Here is a 20240-nt window from a genome sequence, read left to right on the forward strand (position 1 = left end):
TTCTAATGCCTTAAACCCCAACCCAAAATGATTCACGAGTTGAAAGTTATGAATAAAGCCGTGCACGAAGGCGTTACTAAAAAGTTGTTGTTTTCTAAATTTTCCAACATAATTTTCATCTTCTTCAACCCCAAAAACGTCCATGAAATAATCTCCAAAATTATTTTATTCCTGAAACAAAGTTATAGCCTTCTGTTTCAGATGTCCAACGCTTCAAACGGCACTCGATTTGGACTTACGGATCAAAAATTATGACCAAAACGATTCCGACCGAAAAACATAAAAAACGGCTCGCGATTGCGACGGACAGCATGTAAAATTTTCTGCGGTTTTCATCGTTGGAGGACTTCCGGACCTCCGACTTCGATTCCGTAAAAAGCCAAATGTTCAGGAAATTACAATCCATGCAATACTATAATCATCTAAGATTAACTTTCAGTTTTAACATAATTAAATCATCACAAATCAAGAATACTCATCAAAATCTAACAATCCTAAAATCATGCAAATTAGGGATTTAAACCTAAACATACATCTACCCATTGACCCGATCATACTAACCCATAATAATAAGGATTTCCCCCTTACCTCTTCAATTTTCTGGAAACCCTAGCTCCTCTCCTGTTCTTCCCCTCTTCTCCTCACTTTTCCTCTTCTCTTTCTCTATTGTTGTCAAATGATCAATGAATCCTAATTCACACTCTCCTCCCCTTTATATACTAGTATTCTATTTGGGCTTAAAGCATGATACTTCTAATTTAATTAATATGCCCAATAAGACCTAATATTTAAATATCTCTAATTAGTTCAAATAAATCAAACCAAATTAATTAACACACCAAATTAATTAATATAATCAGTTATTATACTGCCTAACAACCAATTAATTAATTAACACTCCACATAATTAAAATAAAATATAATAATAATAGTATAATAAATAAATACTAAAATTGGGTTGTTACATATATCGCATGGGAAAATGATAGTGAATCCTCAAATGAGTGTAGCTCAAATGAAAGTGATGAAATGATAAATATTTGCCTCATGGCCAATCACAAGAATAAGAATGTAAGTCATTCCAAATAGGAACCTATTGATAAAATATCTTATTTCGAGTTACAAATTGCTTTTGAAAACCTACATGGTCAATCCATAGAAGTTATTAAAATATTGACTTCAAATAAAAGAATATGTTTAAACTTAGAAGCCAAGGTTTTAGATATGGAAAACAAATGGAAGCTCTTAAACAAACCATTTTAGACGCTCCAAAATTTAAAATTGAGGATGAGAAGTCTTCTTGGTTTGGTTGTGAAACTTGTCACATTTGGGAAAAAGAAGTAATTACTCTAAAAGAAAAATCGACCAAGGCTTTAGAACCAAAAGTTACCTTCGCTATTGATTCAACAAAATTTAATAAATCTTTAAACGTACAAAATAAAAAGTACAAATTTGTTGTAATGGAATCAAATAACAAAAGTCACTTTCATCATCACTTAACTTGTCACTATTGTTACAAGAAAGGTCATACCATTGCTAAATGCAAATTTAGGAGATACTTGGTTCCTAATGGTGTATTTCAATGGTTGCCTAATTGCAATAATGTTTCCACTCACTCTCAAAGACCCAATGAAAAGTGGATACCTATCACTCTTGTTTGATCTTGTAGGTTGAATGTCTTGACTTCATGAAGAGAATGTTGTTTCTCGATAGTGGATGTTTAAGGCATACGAAGGGTGACATTTCCCTATTCACTGACTCCGTGGAAAAGAAGAAGGGTTATATGACCTACGGAGACAACAATAAGGGTGATATGCTTGGGAAAGGTAGTGTAGGTAATCTCTCTTCTATTATTGTCTCTGATGTTATACTTATTGAAGGTCTTAAACATAATCTACTTAGCATTAGTCACTATGTGACAAAGTCTATTAAAAAACTTTCACAGATAGTTATTGATTGATTAAACATAATGAAAAGAAAGATTAATCGTTTAAGGGCTTGAGGGTAAATGATATATATATATATATATATATATATATATATATATATATATATATATATATATATATATATATATATATATATATATATATATATATATATATATATATATATATATATATATATATATATATATATATATATATATATATATATATATATATATGCTTAACTTGAATGGTGTATCATTGACAAATACTAAGTGTTTAGTAACCATGAGTGAAGACTCTTGGTTAGCCCTTGTGGAATTTAATTTACTAAACAATCTGGTCTCAAAGGATCTAGGTATTGGTCTACCTAAAATTAAATTTTCAAAAGACCACTTATGTGACGCATGCCAAATGGGAAAGCAAACAAGAGTCTCTTTTAAATCTAAAAATGTTGTTTCAATTTCAAGACATCTTGATCAACCATATGGATATTTTTGGTCCTTCAAGGACAAAAAGTTGAGGTGGAAATTACTATGGTTTTGTTATTGTAGGCGATTATTCTAGATTTTGTTGGACCATCTTTTTGCATAGTAAAGATGAGACTTTTTCGACTTTCACACATTTTGCAAAGTTATCCCAATATAAAATGCGTTTAAACATAGTTGCAATACAAAGCGATCATGGAGGTGAATTTGAAAACCAACTTTTTGAGGATTATTTTGATAAATGTGGAATTGAACATATTTTTTCCGCTACAAGGACTCCACAACAAAATGGTGTTGTGGAGCGTAAAAACCAAAATTTAGAGGAGTTTCCAAGTACTATGATCAATGAGATAAGTCTACCTAAATACTTTTGGGCGGATGCAATAAGCACGATGTGTTATGTTTTAAATAGGATACTTATACATCCTATTTTAAACAAAACACCTTATGAACTTCTCAAAGGTAGAAAACCAAATTTATCATATCTTCATGTCTTCGGATGTAAGTGCTTTATATTAAATAATGGTAAGGACAACCTTGGAAAATTTGATTTGAAAGCTGATGAAGGTATCTTCCCTGGTTACTCTCAGTCAAGAAAAGATTATAGAGTGTATAATAAGAGATTACTTACTATTGAAGAATCTGTGCATGTCACTTTTGATTAATCTTATCCGAGAAATGTCGGGAAAGGTATTTCTTTTCATGACACAGGTGTATCTTCAGAAGATATACTCAAAGACACCTAAGAAGGAATTGATAATCCCGAGGCAGTGAAACCTGAGAAGGAAGAAGATGACGAGCTTGAAAAAGAGAAGGAATAAACTCCAACTAAAGTGGATGACCTTAACCTTGCATAGAAAACTGCCAAAGACCATTCATTCAATAACATTCTTGGAGACATCACCAAAGGTGTAACTACACTCTCTAAGATAAGTAATTTCTGTTATCTTTTTGCATTCGTGTCTCAAATTGAACCTAAAAGCGCAAAAGAGGCCTTAATTGATGAGCATTGGCTTATGGCCATGGAAGATGAGTTGAATCAATTTAAAAGAAATGATGTGTGGGAGCTCTTCCTACCTCCGCGAGATCATAAAGTTATATGCACTAAATGGGTTTTTAGGAAGAAAACAGAGTGATAATAAGGAACAAGACCTGACTAGTGGCTCAAGGATATAACCAAGAGAAGGACATAGATTATGAGGAAACTTATGCCCTGGTTGCCCGACTCGACGCTATATGCATTTTACTAGCTTTTGCATGCTCTAAAGATTTCAAATGGACTTGAAAAGTGCTTTCATTACTGGTTATATAACTGAAGAAGTGTATGTTTCACAACCTCCCGGTTTTGAAAATCATGAGTATCCTAACCATGTTTTAAAACTAAAAAGAGCTTTGTATGCTCTCACAAAAACCCATAGGGCTTGGTATAAGCAACTTAGTAAGTTCTTACTTGATTAAGGATACTCTAAAGGGAAGGTTGATACAACACTTTTTATTAAACGTCAAGGAAAACATATTATTCTCGTTTAAATTTATGTTGATGATATCATATTTGGTTATACTAACATTAAATTGGTCAAAGAGTTCTCAAAGCTAATGTAGGGAGAATTTGAAATAAGTCTAATGGGAGAGTTGACTTACTTTCTCGGACTTCAAATCAAGCAGCTCAAAGAAGGGATGTATGTGTGTCAAATAAAATACTGCCAAGAGTTGCTTAAACGCTTCGGAATGGAAGATGCAAAGTCAATCGACACTTTAATGCCCACTAACGGGAACTTAGACAAAGATGAAAGTGGTAAAGATTTTGACGTCGAAATATATAAAGGTTTTATCGGATATATTTTATATCTTACTGCATCTATGTCCGGTATTATGTTTAGTGTGTACATGTGCGCTCCGTATCAATACGCTCATAAGGAATCACATTTAAAATCTATAAAGCACATTCTTAGATACCTTCATGGTACATCTAAGTATGAGCTTTGGTTTTCTAAAGTTAGAAACTATAGTTTGGTTGGTTACTCTGATTTCGATTTTGCTAGTTGCAAATCAGAAAGAAAAAGTACTAATGGAACTTGCCACATGTTTTCAAACTCCTTAGTTAGTTGGCATGACAAGAAGCAAGTCTCTATTGCTTTGTCAACTGCCGAGGCAGAATACGTCACAACCGGTAGTTGTTGTGCTCAAATTTTATTGCTCAAATAATAACTACTTGACTTTGAAATTAAACTTCAATGTATTCCGATAATTTGTGATAATACTAGTGAGATTAACCTAACCAAAAACCTGGTGTTACACTCTCGTACTAAACACATTGAGAAACATCACCATTTGCTGAGCGACCATGTTGAAATAGACAATGTCGTTTTTGAACATGTTGATAGGAAAAATCAACTTGCGGACATTTTCACAAAATCTCTTGCGACTGAGCTATTTTTCAATATTCTACGGGAATTGGGCATTCTCGATATCTCAAATCTTGCCTAAATATTTTGTTATATACACTCTTCATATTATATTCAAGTTTCATTAGAAAGTTCCATTTCATGTGAGTTCATCTGTCGTCTCTCATCCTACGAGGTAGTATTGTTTCACTTATCTTTTTGTTCGTGATTTTTTTTATTGCGTGTTTATGTTCCAAAAATGTTTGATATATTTGATAAATGATGCATTTCATGTATGCTCACTTCCAAAAATTTCATTGTTAAATCATATGTTTTCAATCTATAAGTTTATAGCGACTTCATGTTATTATGTCATTATCATATGTGTTTCATGCTATTATATCTTCACATTAGAGGTATTTTTGAAGCTATTGATGTTTGTGTTGGTGTAAGCCCTAGAGGCCAATACTTTTGGTACTTGTATCGAATTATTTAAAGGCATTTTCTTTATTATGGTTGATTAATAAATTCCCTGGAATAGATAGTCCGTTTAATGTATTAAGTGTGACTTAATCATGAGAACACATTAAACATAAGGATACTATTCTTAAAGTATCCGTAGTCGAGCTTTAGTGTGAAGTGGGATAACATTAAAGCATTGAGACTATTATGTTTGTAGACTGATGATCACATCTCATGGATCATGGATAAAGAGTTATCAAGTCTTAAACATAGGTATGAATATTAGGAGTAATATTTATACCGGATTGACCCGCTATGAGAATACTATATAAAAAGTTATGCAAAGTGTCATAAGTTATTCTCATGGTGATAATAGTGTATACCACTCTTCGACCTGAAACCACTATGGATCCTAGATGTAGAGTCGAGTGCTTTGTTGTTGATCCAACATTGTCCGTAACTGGATAACCATAAAGACAGTTGATGGGTACTCCACGAAGCATGCTGAGGGACATGAGTGTCCTATATGGAATTTGTCAATCCTGCGTAACAGGATAAATGTCTATGGGCCCAATATTGAACTGGACAAGGGTGACACGGTCTATACCTTGTGTTCAATATAGACATAAGGGCAAAGGGGTAATTATACACATAATTATTATCACAGGAGGTTTTGTCAGATCACATGACATTTTCGTGACTTGGGTAGCAGTGATGTGTTGCTAGATACCGCTCACTGTTTATTATGTTAAATGCGTGATTTAATATAATTGCCAACGTCGCGAAAATCTATAGGGTCACACACAAAGGACAGATTGATGAGAGATAGAATAATTAAGGAACATCGTAAGGTACGGTGTACTTAAGTAGAATACGAAATATGGTAAGGTACCAAATACTTAAGTGATTTTGGCATATTATGAGATATGGGCCAAAATGCACTTAAGTGGGCTTTTTGGCTTGAAGCCCACACAAGTGGTTCTATAAATAGAACCCCTTGGGTAAAAGCATTGTCACTCAACTCACTGAGACAGAAAACACAACTGAAGAGTTGGAATTTCGTATCTCTCTCTCTCTCTCTCACTCAAAGCCTTCATTCATAACAGCTAGCACTGCGATTGAAGGAATCCGTTCGTGTGGACTGAGTAGAGACGTTGTCATCGTTCAACGTTCGTGATCGCCCCGTGGATCTGTATCAAAGGTTTTGATCATTATCAGAGATCTGTACCAAAGGTTTGAATCGCCACAAGAGGTAACGATTCTATCACTGATCATGCCCATTCGTAAGGATCACTAAATGGAGAAAATTTTAAATTCCGCTGCGCCTTGGATGGCAATTCTCCTACAGTTTGAGCATGTTATTTATCGACTCTTGCATGAAAAATGGCATTTTTGCATGAATTTTTCCAAGTCCACATTGTATGCCTCAACTCAATCCTTTAGAGGTCGACATAAAGCCTTCAAATTTCTAAAAAATAATAATATGTATAGTATGTGTCGACACATAGGTGCTTGAGGGCGACACATAGCCTCAATTTCTTATTTTTTATGTTTAGTATGTGTAGACGCCTACATCGTATAGGTCAACACATAGCTTAAATTTTTTATTTTAAAAAAAACTCGATTTTCAGATCGACTCCTTCCTCTAGTAGGTCGACACATACGACCTTTTATCTATTGTTTTCTTTCCACGTGTTTATTTCCCTATTTCAATATCTCTTCATTTCCTAGAAAACGTAGAACACTTTTTCCCTTTCCTAGAAAAACCTCTTCATTTCCTCCACTCCATTATACCACATTAACTTCATTCTTCATAAAACCCCATTATCACCCATTTCAAATTCTCACTTGTTTTCTTATACTCTTTTCATCTTTGTATGTTTAGAAATCAATTATCCTAATTTGGGTTAGTGGGTATCTCATATATCACTCAAACTCCTAACCTTCTATTTCACACATTTCATCAACCACCTATTATGCATACCCTTTTATCTGAATTTCACACGGATCTTAAGTTAAACAAGGGTAAAGGTGTTGTGGGTACATCCTCTTATGCATCAGTAAGTTCCCTTTCACTCATACATCCTTCCTATGTTGATGAATTTGAGAAGAATTTCAAAAGTCAGATTGTCATGAAACAACACGTGTATGAGCCTAAAGTTGTTGCTCGGTTACACATCCTGAAAATTACACGTCTTATGGAGTATCAACATATAAATTCGTGTTTGAAACTCTCCACCAACTACAATGAAGATTTGATAAGGGTTTTCTATTCTGGGTTGGGATCCATGGGTGGCTCTACCTTTAAATTCAAGATGGGAAAAAGTACATATATGGTTATGGAGGACTTATGGAAGGAATTATTTGGTATTACCATCCTTCGTAATCAAACCACCTTGATTGATCATGCCCTTCATCAGGATTTTGATTGGAAGGTTAACTTGAATTCAATTCTTAAAGCACCAAGGCCGGATGACAACTTGGACAGGTTGACCACGGGATACTTGAAAAGGGATCCTCACATTCTTCATTGGATTGTTACTCATGTACTATGTAAAAAGAAAGGTGGTCATTCACAGATAAACCATGCTGAAGTACATCTTATCTACATTCTTCTAAACAAGATTAAGATAAATTGGCAACACTATACTGTAGCAAGAACGTTTGCTATTAAGGATTGTAATAGAGGATCTTCTTTGTGTTATGCTTCCATAATCACAACAGATATCAAGTATTTTTGTATTGGTGTGTCCAATCTACTTCATATTTCACCCGGTTCGTCACACGAATTTAAGAAAATCACCATGACCAAAATGTGGTATCATTTTAATACCAACAAAGTGTACTCTTATCAAGTGAAGGGTTCAAGTAAGGTCATTTACAATTATGATGATCCACGTGAATTTTCTTCAATCAATGTTGAATAGCAATCGGTTAATGACCAAGCTCACCATGTTGGTACATAGATGGTTGATACAAACAATGGGGATGATGAGGGTGGCCACTTGATGAAAAGCAACACGAAGATCCACAAGGATAGGGTTAATGACCATAAAATTCTTGGACTTAACATGTCACGACATATAGGAATAACCCTGGAATTGACTCGAGTGGTGACGAATATTAGATTATCACCATGCTAGAGAACATACATGTTGAGAAGCACGAGTTCCACTAAGAGGAGTCACATAGGCGTGACGCGTTTGAAGCGGCTCAAGAGGAACACTTCTGATTAGTTCAAGAACACATGAATGCCCAAGACACCAACTTTCACAGCTTTGTCACATATTCCACTAATCAGTTTAATCAAATTCTCCAAGACACGGCATTCCACCATGGTTCCACTATAACCGGCATGAACAACATGATTGCTTTTGAAAATGAGAGTCACCATCATTACATGTAATTTTACTAGGAGATGTGTGACTTTCTGGATGTCGGGTAAGGAAACGAAGGTATGACTTGGTATCGAGGTAGGAGACCAGAAACTAGGGGTAGAAATGAGGCAAATTGGGGGTTTTAGACATTAGTTACATTGATTGTGGACAAGGTCTTGGATACTACTTTCATGTTTTTATGTTTTGTCTTCATGTTTTATCTTTTGACATTGTAATGATATATTTGTAATGAATTTCACAACATTTTGTCTAAATTGCATGTTAATTTAAGTTTAGGAAATCTTCACTTTAACGTCATTCTAATGATATGTGAGTGCACGTTAATATTGATCAATTTATCTTTGCAATGCCTCTGAGTGTTATATATGTTTTTGTAAGTTTTACATGATACTTCTCATGTTTTTGACTTTATCTCTTTTTGATGTTTTCAAAAGGGGAGAAGTTCATACAAGATCGAAGTATTTAAGGTGCACATATTCAGGGGGAGCTATGATCAAGACATCAAATACTTCGTACATTTGGCCATCATAAAAAAAGGGGGGAGTATATGAATGCACTATGCTTTTAGAAATGTTTTAAATGATGTCATAACCAAGACGCTTAGTATTTGTGTATATTGGATCTTATCCTCTATGTCTATATGTGTATTTTCATCTTAGAATACTTAAAATCAGGTTAGAAACATTTTTACAAGTTAAAATTGAGTTTTTATGTGAAAAACTAGGTTAAAGGTCAACACATCCAAGCTATAGATCGACACATACTGAAGGTTTACAAAACCAAAGTTGTTGTCTTCTATGTGTCGACACACAAGCTCTTTAGTTCGACATATAACATGTTTAGGTCGACACATGCCCACTTGTGGTCGTCGCATGGTGAACCTTTGGCAAAACCAAAATCTCTACTTGCTTGAGGTTGATGCATCGATTGTCTTATGTCAACACATAGAAGCTAAAATGCTTCTATGGATGGGACACACTCATGTCTTAGGTCGACACATACTATTTTGGAAATTCCAAATACTTGTAAAAAATTTAAGTCCTACATTTTCTATTATTCACACACACACACACACACACACACATTACAAGTTCGAAACTTTGTCTTAACCATTAAAGAACCATGTTGAACCACGATATAAACACGAATCATAAGTTTTGTTACCAATTTTCAAAATAACGAATCCCTTCAAAATCCCATTCAACTTTGGGAATAAACTCAATCGTGCTCACTACCTTCTAAATTCTTGAAAATGAAACCATCAACGCAACCATAAATGAGCACATTTGAATAACAACAAAAATGAGAGTTCTACAATGAACAACATTAGTTGAAGCCCTAAGAGTCGACAGTGGCATGGCAGGAGCGACTAGCAACCCATCCAGAGGTAACCCTAACTTCATCCATGCAGTTGTCACATGTGGTGTTTGAATGTGAAACTGTGATAGTAAACCCCAAAACTAAAGCATTTTGAAAGGTTTGTGGTATAAACATATGATCAATAGTTTCGATTTCAGGTCCCGTGGTTCCGATTTCATATCTGATAGTTCCGATTTCAGATTCGGTGGTTTCGATTTCATATCCGGTGGAGAAGAGAAGAACAGAGAAGAACATAAGAGAAAAGAAGAGAACGGAGGAGAAGAGAAAAGGCATATAAGGAGTAGAAGAGAGAAATCAGAGAACGAAAGAGTAGAAGAGAGAAGTGAGAGAACCCACCACCTTAGAAGAATAGAAGAGAGAGAAAAGAAGCTTCAAAACGAGAGTTTATAATTTACAACCAATATATAACTTGAATAAAATATTATGATTATATTACCAAATAGTGTGTAAAGACAATAAAATCATAAAATTTAATAGGCATTGCAGAATTAAGGATGATCAATTTGGAATTTTTTTACACAAATAACCCTATTTTTCAAAACAATTCCCAAAATAATTTACTTTTCAAATTTTTCCCCAAAATACCCCACTTTGAAGAGGATGCGCCAGATGAATTGACGCCTGCTCTTAAACTTAGAGAGGATGCGCCAATTGGATTGGCTAGTGCACCTAGTGCTGCCAATCCAATTGGCGCCTGTGTGTTAGGTTTTAAAGGAGGCGCCAATTGGTCTGGCACCTGCGTGTGTTTCGTATTTTTTATAAAAAATATTGTATATTTTAGATAAAGTCGAAATCAGACCAATTCATATTAATATTAATACGCGTTTACACAAAAAAGACTAATGTCAATGAACGAGATCACCTAACCGACCTCCGGTCCCACATCCCCTAGCTACCCGAACTCGTGGCCCTAACCCATGTTGATAATTCACCCCAGGTGTTTAAGTATCTGAGGGCCCAGAAACATCACCACCAACTGCAGAAGATTGCCTGAGATAGTCATAAAAATCAGCGTAGTCTAGTGTATGCATCGAAGGGGTACCGCCATAGCTGAGTTCATGACCCATGCCAGAGTAGTTGGGCTATGTTTGAGTTGTTGGAGGGCGACCAGGACGATTGAAGGGAGACAATGGTGTAAATGATGCGTCGAGGAAAGGTTGAAATGATTGTTGTGGTGTTTGGTAGACATATGGTTGTTGAAGGTTTTGGTTTTGAGATGTTTGAACTTCTTGGCTATAGTAGGAGGAGAGATGGTTGGTATCAAATGTTTTAAAAATCGAACCGGTCATCAAATCAACGAGGCTACTTGGTTATTGGTCTATTGATCAAACCACTGAGTCACTGATCGAATGGCTAAATTAGATTAAACTAGATAACATGATTAAACCAGAATGACTAAATATCTAAAAATATCACAATATCTAAAAAAAAATTCAAAAATTCAAAAAAATCATAGTTTTACATGTTCATTCTTTAAATCAAAATTTTAACATAGTCATTACATACAACAAAATACAAATCCAAATAAAATTTAAACAAAATTTAATTGTAACTTAAACTCGATAACAAAATAACCAGCGGTGTCTCAAAAATTTAATTTCTAAAAAAATGTTTTGAACAAAATCTATTTATAATATAATTTTATTTTTAAAAAAAAAATATTAAAAAAAAATATTAAAAATACCATCATTTTTTAGGAAAAAAAGACACCCATTTAACCCGCCGATTTATCGGTTTTGATCGATTCTGATCGGTTTTCACTGATTCAATAATTTATCTGATCGAATAATTAGATAAGACTAATGTCTTTTTCGATTTTCGACTCAATAAATTCGACCATCCGATTTGATTCAATTTTAAACATTGAGGAAGACCGTCCAACATAATTCCCAATTATCAAAGATTATCAAAAATTATTTTTCGGGAGATTTTAAAATTAATTAATTAAGATATGTATAAAGATATTTTCTAAAAATGGAAAAACAATATTTTTTCAATTTGATAAAACTTATAAAAACATATATGTGTAATGAACAATTCCTTAACTTGTTTAATCCGGACTCTGTCCAAAAACGAACTCTTATAATTTCTAGTAAGATGATAAATTTTATAAATAATGAAAAAGAAGGTAGTAGTTTATAAAAACAATATAAAATTGACGATCTTCTTTAATAAAAAATGAAATTTCTCTCAACATTTTTTACTAATTTTATCTCATATTTTAATATGATTAAGGGTTTGTTTGTTCTAGGTTTAAAAAAAATAGTTTTTGTTTTGTATTTAGAAAATAATTTTTACGAATATATTTTTTAAATATTCAAACTTTTTTAAATTTGTTTTTTTTTATAAATTAAAAGATTAATTTTAATATTCAGTAAAATAAATATATATTAAAAAATAATTGAAATAATAATTTTTTCAAATAAATATATTTAAAAAATAATTTTTATGATAAATTATTTGAAATAGTTTCAAAATAAAATAGTTTTTTTTTAAAAATTTTGATATCTAAAAAAAAGTTATAGTAAAATCATAAAATATTTAAGATAATATTTTAAAAATAATTATTTAAATAAATCTTTTTATTCAAAAAATTTATTAAAATTTTTATTATAAACTTTTTAAAACAAAAACATATAATATTATAAAAATCTTTTAAAGAAAATTAAAATAAAGTAATCCTAAATTTAAATAGTTTGAATTAAAAAAACATATCATTTTATAACATCAGTGATCTTGTGTAAGGCTATAAAAAAGGTAGACCATTCCATAGCACTTGTTATGGAAAGCTCTACTAAAACTATGTAATATTATTATAATTATCTAATAATTGGTCTCTCAACATATTTTACACTAAAAAAATTTATTTGTTACCCTTCAAAATATTTTAAATTTTATTTTTAGTCTCTTAAAATATTTTCATTAAAAAATAACTACTTTAAAGTTTTCTTTTAACATATTTATTCGTTAATATTAAAAACATCATTAAAATTATCATTAATTCAATAGTTAAATAATAAATTATTATTAAAATTATCGTTAATTCGATCGTTAAATAATAAACCGTCACTAAAATCGTTACTAAATTGAATTCTTAATTTATAAAAACCGTCAAAGTTGTAATTGAGACTAGAAGTGTAGATAATTTTGTTTTAAAAAATCATTTTTAAAAGAAATTTTTTAAAATAAAATTTAAAATATTTTGAATAAACACAACTATATTTAACCCATTTAAGTAATAGTATGTATTGACTTGGTCAAATTAAAATAATATTGATAGTAGTAAATGTCATATGCTGAATTCAAGTTCAAAAATAAGTGTGTACTCATTTATCATAATTAGGAATGATAAAATGGATATGAATAGGATTACTAATAGATCGATAAATTTTTTTATTAATCCGGTAACAATCTATTAATTTTTTTTAAAAAAAATATTCGATCCAATCTATTAAGGATATCATCAAATTCATAAATTACCATTTTTTTGATAGATATTCATCAATAAAAAAATTGTTTTTGATTTTTGATTTTTTAAAATTAATTTTGAATTTTTTTTTCACATATTTTCAAAAAATTATTTTTTTTATTTTTAAAAATAATCATTTTTTATATTGAAAAAATTGACTTTTTTATCCAAAAACATCATTTTTTTTAATTACGGAATGACATCAATTTTTAATGATTTTTTGTATGTATTAGAAAAAAGAAATCAATTTTTGGTATTTTTTGGAAATATTTTGAAAAAATCGTTTTTTTTTAATTTCAAAAAAAGAAATTGTATTTTTATAAAAAATGATTTTTTTCTGAAATAAAATTGAGGTTTTGTATTTTCCAAAACCCGATTTTTTTTTCATTTTTGGAAAACCCCATTTTTTGTTTTATCCGGATAAAGATGATTTTTTTTTAAAAATTGCCTTTTTATATTTTACATAAAATAATTAATTTTTAATTAAATTTTTTAAATATAATATAATATAAATTAAAATAATTTATTAAATCATTAAAATATATTGGAAGGATTGAATTAATTCATAAATACAAATGTATGGATTTAGTTTAATTTATTGACTTACCTTTATAAGATAAATGAATTGAATATATTTTTTATTGATTGAATGAATTTTATCTTAATAGATTTAATCATCATTAATTATAATGGTCTATTTTGAATGATTAATAAAAGATTTTGTAAATAACTTAATGTGATTGTCATGAAAGAGTGATAATTACCAAAATTTTCAAAATAGGCTCAAAAGTTGACAGTTGCGTGTTCAAGTCTTGTTTTGCTTAGACAGATAAATGAGATAGAAAGATACTATTTTGAAAACCAAATTTGGTTTAATTGATAAAACATACTCCAATGTAATATGGACCGTTGAAAAGAAAATAAATAAATTATTGATTAGCTTTATGTATATTGGAAAATAAATAGACCACACAATATACATGGGATTCTACAACGAGATTCAACTAATATATGATATTTTATAAGATTTATAGGACCGGTTTACTACACTTTTTCATCTACAAATTAAAATTTTATATTCATATTTTTTAATATATCCGTTTTTTTTTGTGAAGTCATAAATATTTATCAGTTTAAATAAAAAAGATGAAGTATTTTTAAGTCCGCTCCATATCATATTTATTTTTCATGATTGAGAGTTATAAAATAGATTCAGCGTGTTTTATATGTTTGTCTTATTCGTATTTTAATGATACACTTCTGAACTAAAATAGACATATTCAAGAATTTAGACTCTCACCTTCTAATAGGTCCGTTTCACCTCATCTCATTTTCTTCGTAGATTTTTTAGAGCACAAATATTTATATAAACTTCTGTAATTTTAGAATTAAAAGATATAGGGATGTCGAACTTTACTCGTTTTCTTCAATTATGTTCATCTTATCTTATCTTATCCCATCTTTCCCTTCTTTTAGAACTTTTATAGGACAAACTTAAATAAAACATACATGTCCGCTAATCATACTTAATCACTATTTTAATTTTGTAAGTTCAAAAATATTTATCTCACCCATTCCATTTTCTTTGTAGTTGTAAAGCAGGTTTATATGAGGCTGAAATTGCCAGTTTGTCATTCCTCTATTGCCTACTCATGAAGAGTACAATTTGTACAATATGACTAAGCTATTGTCGTATAGCATCAAGTGGACCTTCTAAACATTAATTGCAATATTATTATAACATGGTTGTGATAAAAACACATAATGAAGATACAAACAAAAAGCATGAAACTGCCTCGAAACCTCGTTTTCTTTAACTTATTAGAGAGAATGAATGGGACATATATTCCATATTTGTCATGTCATGTCACTCATTCATCCTGACAATAACATATATTTTTCGCTTCTTTTCAACAAAAATTGTATTTAAACATTCAAATATAATATTGTGTTTTTTTTTTTTCATTTTCTTTACCTTTTACACACATTTTGAATATATATATATATATATATATATATATATATATATATATATATATATATATATATATATATATATATATATATATATATATATAATTGAAATACACTGACAGTTTAAAACGATTTTACACCGTCAATTAATCCTAGACATTGGATATTAAAATAAGTTTGACTTTTATTTTAAAAATATATAAAGTAATCCAAACGGGTGATGGTGATGAATCTACAATGTAATTTTTTTTACACGGATAGTGCATAGTATCTCTATATCTCTCTCTCTCTCTCTCTCTCTCTCTCTCTCTCTCTCTCTCTCTCTCTCTCTCTCTCTCTCTCTCTCTCTCTCTCTCTCTCTCTCTCTCTCTCTCTCTCTCTCTCTCTCTCTCTCTCTCTCTCTCTCTCTCTCTCTCTCTCTCTCTCTCTCTCTCTCTCTCTCTCTCTCTCTCTCTCTCTCTCTCTCTCTCTCTCTCTCGCTCTCTCTCTCTCTCTCTCTCTCTCTCTCTCTCTCTCTCTCTCTCTCTCTCTCTCTCTCTCTCTCTCTCTCTCTCTCTCTCTCTCTCTCTCTCTCTCTCTCTCTCTCTCTCTCTCTCTCTCTCTCTCTCTCTCTCTCTCTCTCTCTCTCTCTCTCTCTCTCTCTCTCTCTCTATATATATATATATATATATATATATATATATATATATATATATATATATATATATATATATATATATATATATATATATATATATATATATATATATATATATATATATATATACACACTTAAATATTCAATATCTCACGTAAAAATATCAAAAGTGACACTACTCTTATTTAATACTTCATCCGTCTATCTCATTTATGTTTTTTTCTCTTTTTTAAAATAATTATTCTTTTATAATATCAATGTAGTATTTATTATTATTTTTTTCACTATCATATTCTTATTTTTTAATTTGTATTTTATTCAATCACTCGTTCAACTATAATTAATATGAATATTTTAGTAAATGATATTAATTTTATAATCAAAACTAATATATATGATATTTTTTATAAGAATGGGAAATAGTTATTATTTGAATGAAATTAAGAGAAACACACGGAATGTACTTTAGCCAATGGTACCCTCGTTTAATAGCATCCCAAATAACTGGCATGCTATCGTTTTTCTTCCTCTAATCACGTATGCATTTTATTTGGATAAACAATAATTTTGTTTTGCAAGACCTCCAAAGGCGAAAACCCAATCACATAAGAGTCCGATTTAAAAAATAGGCGTTCTTTTCATTTTTAGTGAAGAGTTATTCTAATAAATTTCGAAATTGTTCTTTCAACATTTTAAAAGTACATTTATGAATGTGACTATTGCACACCAAAATAGATCGTAAATGAGGCATCATTCATTTTATTAAAAAATAATCCGGAATTGTATCACCAAACTAATTCTTTTATTGATTATGTTTATTTAACAATTCAATCCATAATTCAGAAGTACAATTTTAGATTTATCAAACATAAAATTGAATAAAACATTACCACTATTATAAAAAATACATCTTACCTCAAACGCGAAGGAGATTTTACATCGATTTTTCAATCAAGATAACAAAGAACGACATAAAAATTTGCCACTTTATCCCTCAATTTTCGAATAACCAAAGAGATAATTGAAATTGTCACTAGTTCGATCCCTATCAACATTTTTTTTAAACTGTGTAGCGCGTCACATACCTCTCGATTTTTGTTAATAACCGAGAGAAAAAAGTCAATATTTACGCCGGTTTGGGGTATAACCTATTTTTTGTCATTAATAATTTGTTTTAAATCTTATATTTACTGGTCTATATCATTTTTCTTACACAAAAATTACAAATTTATATTTTGTGACAAAATACCAAATTTATAAAACATAAACATAGAATATCAAGTTTTCGTTATTTACAAAACTAAATGTACACATATCCAAAATGGTACACCAAGAGAACCTATACATATTTGAAAACATAATCATATAATGCTTACAATACTTATAATGACATTCGAGATACATAAAACATCTACCAAGAGAACCTATACATATTTTTATTAGAAGTAATTCATATTTATTAGTTGTACTATTTTCTTAGCCCCTAAGTTTGTTAGAGGGTATTTTAGTATTTTATCCTATTCTAGTAACCCTAGTTTTAGCTTATAAATAGGGTGACAATCATTGTAACTTTTATCATGTTTTTTAGCCGTCATTCTCTTAATAGAATATTTCCGTTCATCATTTATTCTACCTTTGCACAAACAATTGGTATCTAGAGCCCCGGTTCGGATTCATTGGGAAACACGGGAAACACGAGTGAACGTGAGGTCTTGTGTGTTTGATTTTGATTCTTAGATTCGTGTTGAATCTTGAACAAAATCTGATCAGAATTTTAATTCTGTGGGTTGGGAAACACTGTGAGAAATCTGAGTGTACTGTGCAAGGTAGAAAGATGAACGAAAACAGCAACATGAACACCAAACTTCCAGTATTTGACGGTAAAAACTGGAATCGTTGGATGATCCAAATGCGTGTACTGTTCGGTGCTCAAGATGTTCTAGATCTTGTCACTGATGGTTATGTTCCGGTAGCAGCAGATGCGACGGATGAACAGAAAAACGCGCAGAAGGAAGTAAGGAAGAAGGATCAGAAAGCATTGTTCTTCATTCATCAATGTGTTGATGTAAATGTGTTTGAGAAGATTGCAGATTCAACGACAGCAAAGGCTGCGTGGGACATACTGGTTAGATGTTATGGTGGTGACGCATCAGTGAAGAAGGTGAAGCTTCAGTCCTTGAGAAAGCAATATGAGAATCTCAACATGAAGAATAATGAGAAAGTTTCTGAATACATCTCCAGAGCGATTCTGATCACTAATGAGATGAAAGCGTGTGGAGAAACTATTTCTGAAGAAACAATCATGGAGAAGGTATTGAGATCCCTTACCTCTCAATTTGATTACATTGTGGTAGCAATAGAACATTCCAAAGATCTGAGCACCATGAGAATTGAAGAGCTGCAGAGCAGTCTAGAAGCGCAAGAGTTGCGTTTGACTGAGAGAACTTCTGAAAGGGAAGTAGAGCAGCAGGCTCTGAAAGCAACTTCTGATAGTAGGTATCAGAAGCAGTCAGAAGCCAGGAGAAGATATGATGGTGGTCAGAAGTCAGAAAGCTCAACCTCTGATAGATAAAAGAATGCTCAAAAGGGAAAAGAGAAGTATGACAAGAAGAAGATCCAATGTTACTGTTGTAAGAAGTTTGGTCACTTTGCTAGAGACTGTTGGTCAAACAAGGAGAGAAAATCAAAAGAAGCAAATATAGCCAGAAGTTCTGATGATGAATCTATGCTATTGATGGCCTCTGAATCTGATGATATGGATCTGATAGACTGGTGGTATATGGACACTGGCTGTTCAAATCATCTTACTGGAAACAAGAAATGGCTGGTTGACTTTGACTCTGAAAAGAGGACAAAGATCAGATGTGCTGATGACAAATATCTTAATGCAGAAGGTATGGGAAATGTCAGAGTGATTCTGAACAATGGGAAAACAACATTGATTCAGAACGTGTGGTATGTACCTGGCATCAAAAGCAATCTGATGAGTGTGGGACAATTAATTGAGAAAGGTTTTTCAGTTACCATGAAGGACAATCTTCTGAAGCTGTATGACTGCAATCAGAAGTTGATTATGGAGTCAGAACAGGGAAGGAATAGAACATTCAAGGTGAATGTCAGAACTGCAGACTCAGAATGTCTTAGTGCAATAAGTGCTGAGAAGGAGAGTGAGCTGTGCCACAGAAGATTTGGTCATTTGAATTTCAGAAGCTTAAAACATCTGAATTCAAAGAAGTTGGTACATGGAATTCCTGCAATTAAGAAGCCTGAAAAGTCATGCAAAGTTTGCATGGAAGGAAAACAACCACGATTGCCATTTGCGTCAGAAACTGCTCCAAGAGCAAAACATGCCTTGGGAGTTGTACATTCTGATGTGTGTGGTCCATTTCCAGTAGCATCGATTGGAGGGAATAAATACTTTGTGTTATTTGTTGATGAATTCACAAGAATGACATGAGTATCCCTTATTAAGTTTAAACACGAGGTGTTTGATGAATTCAAGAAGTTCAGAATGAAGGCTGAGAATCAGAGTGGTCAGAAGTTGAAGATTCTTAGAACTGACGGTGGAGGTGAGTATAACTCCAAAGAGTTCCAGAAGTTCTGTGAAGAGAATGGAATTGAGCATGAGGTTACTGCTCCTTATACCCCTCAACACAATGGTCTTGCTGAAAGAAGAAACCGCACTTTGCTTGATATGGTGAGAAGCATGCTAAAGGAGAAGAAACTTCCTCAGAAGCTCTGGGGAGAAGCTGTTTCCACTGCAACGTATGTACTCAACCGATGTCCTACGAAGAAGTTGAAGGAAATAATTCCAATACAGAAGTGGACTGGAGATAAGCAAAGTGTTAGTCATCTGAAGGTGTTTGGTTCTGTTTGCTATAAACATGTTCCAGAAGCCAGAAGACAGAAGATGGATGATAGAAGCAAAGTGATGATTCTGATAGGGTACCACAGTACAGGTGCATACAAGCTCTATTGTCCAGAAACCAATAAAATTGAATTCAGCAGAGATGTGATTGTGAAGGAATCATAATTTTGGAATTGGGATAAGTCTCAATCTGATTATGATGTTAGAACTTCTGAAGAAAGGTCAGAGTTAAGAATTTCTGAAGTTGGAGTA

The 20240-nt window shown here is 31.8% G+C and overlaps 2 protein-coding genes across 2 annotated transcripts; both read left to right on the top strand.

Annotated features, from left to right (window-relative positions):
- The first annotated feature begins 1235 nt into the window (after positions 1 to 1235).
- LOC127137416 (uncharacterized) lies at positions 1236 to 1960 on the top strand. Its single transcript, XM_051063880.1, has 2 exons — positions 1236 to 1574; positions 1670 to 1960. The coding sequence occupies exons 1-2, from the start codon at positions 1236 to 1238 to the stop codon at positions 1958 to 1960; spliced, it is 630 nt and encodes a 209-aa protein (XP_050919837.1).
- Positions 1961 to 4039: 2079 nt separating this feature from the next.
- On the top strand, positions 4040 to 4621 carry LOC127137417 (uncharacterized mitochondrial protein AtMg00810-like). The gene has a single exon (XM_051063881.1). It carries the CDS (start codon positions 4040 to 4042, stop codon positions 4619 to 4621), a length of 582 nt encoding a protein of 193 aa, XP_050919838.1.
- The last annotated feature ends 15619 nt before the right edge of the window (positions 4622 to 20240 follow it).

This window comes from Lathyrus oleraceus, chromosome 4 (genome assembly GCF_024323335.1).
Source record: "Lathyrus oleraceus cultivar Zhongwan6 chromosome 4, CAAS_Psat_ZW6_1.0, whole genome shotgun sequence".
NCBI lineage: Eukaryota > Viridiplantae > Streptophyta > Magnoliopsida > Fabales > Fabaceae > Lathyrus > Lathyrus oleraceus.

What these genes read in the sequence shown, in the direction of transcription:
- LOC127137416 (XM_051063880.1), top strand. Translation starts at nt 1,236, where the DNA reads ATGGAAGCTCTTAAACAAACCATTTTAGACGCTCCAAAATTTAAAATT. An exon ending in GATACTTGGTTCCTAATGGT is followed by an intron (nt 1,575 to 1,669) that starts GTATTTCAATGG and finishes TTGATCTTGTAG; the next exon opens with GTTGAATGTCTTGACTTCAT.
- LOC127137417 (XM_051063881.1), top strand. Translation starts at nt 4,040, where the DNA reads ATGGGAGAGTTGACTTACTTTCTCGGACTTCAAATCAAGCAGCTCAAA.